The sequence below is a fragment of the Cyprinus carpio genome, chromosome B5 (assembly GCF_018340385.1).
Source record: "Cyprinus carpio isolate SPL01 chromosome B5, ASM1834038v1, whole genome shotgun sequence".
Classification (NCBI taxonomy): Eukaryota; Metazoa; Chordata; class Actinopteri; order Cypriniformes; family Cyprinidae; genus Cyprinus; species Cyprinus carpio.
This window is the reverse complement of record NC_056601.1, coordinates 10,812,066-10,816,222: the sequence shown is the minus strand read 5'-3', so window position 1 is coordinate 10,816,222 and position 4,157 is coordinate 10,812,066. Positions and strand designations below refer to the sequence as shown.

The 4,157-nt window shown below is 37.9% G+C and overlaps 1 protein-coding gene across 6 annotated transcripts in view; it reads left to right on the top strand.

Moving 5' to 3' along the window:
- Nucleotides 1–374: 374 nt before the first annotated feature.
- The window catches only part of LOC109062969 (F-BAR domain only protein 2), a 38,305-nt gene continuing 34,522 nt past the window's right edge, over nt 375–4,157 (top strand). For 2 of the 6 annotated variants that reach the window (XM_042724267.1, XM_042724265.1), the window contains exon 1: nt 375–623. In XM_042724267.1, coding sequence (XP_042580201.1) covers nt 591–623 — 33 coding nt within the window. In that variant the 5' untranslated portion in view covers nt 375–590. The remainder of the gene's footprint in view (nt 624–4,157) is intronic. The other 4 variants (XM_042724270.1, XM_042724271.1, XM_042724266.1 and 1 more) reach the window with 3 other exon arrangements.

Below are 4,157 nucleotides of genomic sequence, written 5' to 3'. Positions count from 1 at the left end.
CTGATTACATTATGTGTCTGATGAATTTCAGAGGTATTAAATATCAAGGTATTTCAACAACTTTGGAAATGCAGACTGATTCAAAGAAATTTTGTGTAAGATTTTTAATTATTATTATTATTATTATTTTTTTTTTTTTTTTTTTTTGTCTGTCTTTAAGAGATATGTAGGCTACCTGTTTCACAATTAGTTTATCCTTTTAAATGATACTTAGTTTCCAAGAACAGTAGCTCATTTCACTTTGGTCTTTCAGTAGCATCTCTTATATAATATTATCAACTGAGCTATTAAGGAACTGAGTTGTACAGGGGTACATGAATACTAGACTATTGCATCATGGGAATTGTGGCAATTCCTGAAACTGCCACTGGCGTCACTGAAGTACTGAACAAGTGGAGGGGGTGAAAAACAAGCGAGGAGGACAGGAGGTGGAGTCGTGTTCACAGGGAGGAAAACCCAGCAAAAGCAGGAAAAAAAAGAGAAAAACCACCAGACACAACAACTTCGGGGGGAGGAAGGTGGATTAACTGTGCCAACTGAGGCAATTCAAATTAATAGAAGCAACGCTGTGAAGAAGGGAGGACAACAAGATGATAACGCCCTATTTCCTGGAAAATTTCTGGGTAGGTTGCTTATGCTTTGGTCTTTTTTTTTTTGGGCTGTGCGGGTTAAAGACAACTCGGCTCTACTCGTCTGTCATTCTTGAAATTGGTACGATATGCTCGATTTCTGGGGCTATTCTTCATGTTTTGATTCACGCCGGCCGTTGTTGGGATGATACCGGTAAAACATGGTCGAGGCAAGCACGAGAGCCTACTGGCCTGTTGCCCCCCTCACTTTTCTCGGAGAATGCCGTCTAGCTAGACCGGGGATTGGGCCTCAGTACATCCATCTGACACAGACAGCCAACTACGTTCCACCTCCATTCAATCTGATTGGCTATCGATCAACGTCTTGGAACGTTAACGATCCTATTCTGCAACAACATTGGATGTTACGGCTGTCAATCACAATGCTATCCTACTCTAGTTCTTCCGTCAGGTTAGACCGGAGGCCAGAATGTCTAATAAAGTTGTGTATATAATTAAATGATGATTCATATGTGAGCCTTGTTATAATTACGTTCTGTCAAACTTTACTCATTCTCGTGCCATTCCAAACATGTATGACTTTTTCATCTGCTTTGGCACAAAAATGTCCATACAGTGGAAGTCACCAGCATCCTTCAAAATGTCTTCTTTTGTGTTCAGCAAAAAAGTGAATAACATGAGTGTACATGAGTAACATGATAAAGGAATTTTCATTTTCAAGTGCATTATTGCTTTAAGTAGAATGAGGGCGTATGCTTTCAGGTGTGTTCATGCACAAGTCTATCTTTATTATCGCATACATTCCAGAAATCAGGATTCAAGTTTTTCAAATAATGACTATTTCCTCATTGTACAACAAAAGTTATTGAAGATTTTTGCAGTTATTAGTGTTAACTCATTACCTACGTGACAGAAGAGATAAAGCTTGACACAGTCTTAAAGGATCCTGGTAGATTCCTCTGTTGTCATGTGCAATATATGACCGTAGTTTAACCATTAAACAGCATCTGACTGGCAGAAATGTTGAGCTGAGCCGGGTGAGAAAGTGTGCAGTTGGAAGCCGTGACTGTCAGAACAGGAGATGGTGGGAGAGAGATGAGGGATTGTGGAGCTGTGGAGTCTTGTTCTCAATCAGGTCTTTGTGTTTGTGTGTCTTTGAGGTCTCAGTGAAACAGGGATGCCTATGATCAGCTGTGTGCTTGTAATGCAGGGCACAGACATACACACATATACCCCACACACAGAGAGCCACACTTCTTCAAGAGAGCTGTCAAGCTCAAGAAAGTAATGCAGGGAAGGTCAGACTGTCAGAGTAGTCTTGATATTTATTTGCCATGACATAATCGTCTTTTGAAATCAATCTTCAGTGCCCTCCGGTGCCTGACGCCCGCTACCCTAAACCTCCCACAACAAAGGAGTGTTTGAAGGAAACCTCTTAGTCTCGTTTCCTGCAATCAAACACATCTAACCACAGGTTTCCTCTCTTGCTGTAGCACCGTGTGAATCTTCTACCTTTGCTGATATTTCACATTCTCCTCTGTTGGTTTTTTGGTGGATGTTCAGCCTTGTTACAGTCAGAAGACACCTGCTTATGGAAATGTATATCTGGTTGAGTCATACTGCAGATGTTCCATTTTAGTTTCTAGGTGTCTATCTTGATGAGAGCTCTTTATGTTTTTAAATGTGTGGTTGTTAGTCATTTGTGTAAAATGTCAAAACTGTTATTCACATGCATGTCATTTTCCGACTACATTTACATTTATTCATTTTGCAGACACACTTATCCAAAGCCACTTACAAATGAGGAGTACATTTTGTCATAGAGTCAGCAGTATGCATGGTATGCAATTGCTTGCTTGCTTGTAATAGATTATCACAAAAAAACTAATGATTGGATAAATCTGGCAAACGTCACCAGAGAGAAGTCTGTTGTTTTCACAGAAGTCTAGGATTTGATTAAACATTACAAGGATAAATAAAATTTTTAAAAAAGTAAAATAAATGTATTTTTAAATGTATAATGTATTAAGAAAACAGACTGGGTGAATTTCCATTTTATGCATTTCAGTTTACAGGAACAGTTCACCCAAAAATTCTGTCATTAATTAATCACCCTCATGTCGATCTAAACCCGTAAGACCTTTGTTCATCTTTGGAATACAAATTAAGATATTTTTGATGAAATCCGAGAGCTTTCTGACCCTACATAGACTGTAACGGAACTGACAAGTTCGAGGCCCAGAAACGCAGTTCGGACATCATTAAAATAGTCCATGTGACATCAGGGGTTCAGCCGTAATTTTATGAAGCTACAAGAATACTTTTTGTGTGCAAAGAAAACAGAAATAATAACTTAAATCAAAAATTTCTTCTCTTCCGTGTCAGTCTTCGATGCACGTTCACGAAAGTACCATGACGCATGCGTGTGCATTTCTCTGCTTGCGAAGACTGACACGAAAGAGAAGAAATAGTTGAAGTCGTTATTTTTGTTTTCTCTGCACACAAAAAGTATTCTTGTAGCTTCATAAAATTAAGGTTGAATCACTGATGTCACATGATCACTATTTTAATGATGTCCTTACTATCTTTCTGGGTGGTAGTTGCTTTGCTGTTTTTGGGTGAACCAACCAATTAAGTGTAGAGTACTAAAGCTTCTTATTTGTTCTGTCTTGCAGGACAGCACATTGAATGGTTCATATTTTTTTTTAATATACTCCCTTTTTAACAAATATTGTGTCACTGGATGCCTTAGTCTTTCAGTGCATTTGAATGCGGTGCATTTCTATTGAGCCACAATGCTGTGTGTCTGTAGGACAGATGTCCCGAGCACGGAGGCAGATCACCCTGCTTAAACAGGGGGAGTTCAGAAGGTCATGTGAGGGACTCAGAGCTGGGGTGAAAGGGATTCAGCTGAACTTTGACACTGTTGATGTCTAGATGTTTTGCTCTGCTCATTGTTGATTTACCATCCATATGTTTGCTCTCAGAATGGCAGTGTTTTCAGTAACTGAGGTACTGTAAGTGATCGTAAATGAATGCACTGACTGAAGTTATGTTTGCTCTGCATTTAGGTTATGAACAACTATTTACTGATTTCATTATCTGAGTAATCATCCATGTACAAGGTAGTTTTTAACAGGTATAACTGTGCATTGGATTCATGCTTTGCAAAATTGCATTTTATCTGATATTTATTATCTGAGACTGATAATTCTTATATTATTACTTTGCTCCAAAGTATTTGTGAAAGAAGATCTTTATTATAATCGATAATGCTAAATATGATCATTTCTTTATATAATATCTGACATTTATCTTATATTATCTATTATAATATTAAATACTTAAATAATAAAAAAAATTGAGCCTTTAAAGAAACTTTCTTTTTGTTAGAAAGATAATTTTATTTGACACTGTGAGTGAAGTTGTTTTATTTCCTGGTCTTCATCACCCAAGATGCATGTAATGCATACTAATGCAATCACAATTCAGATCTCTGTGCTCTGTTGAACTGATTCAAATGAGAAGCCAGACTGTGTCAGCTAGGACAAATTTAGCATGCTTTGT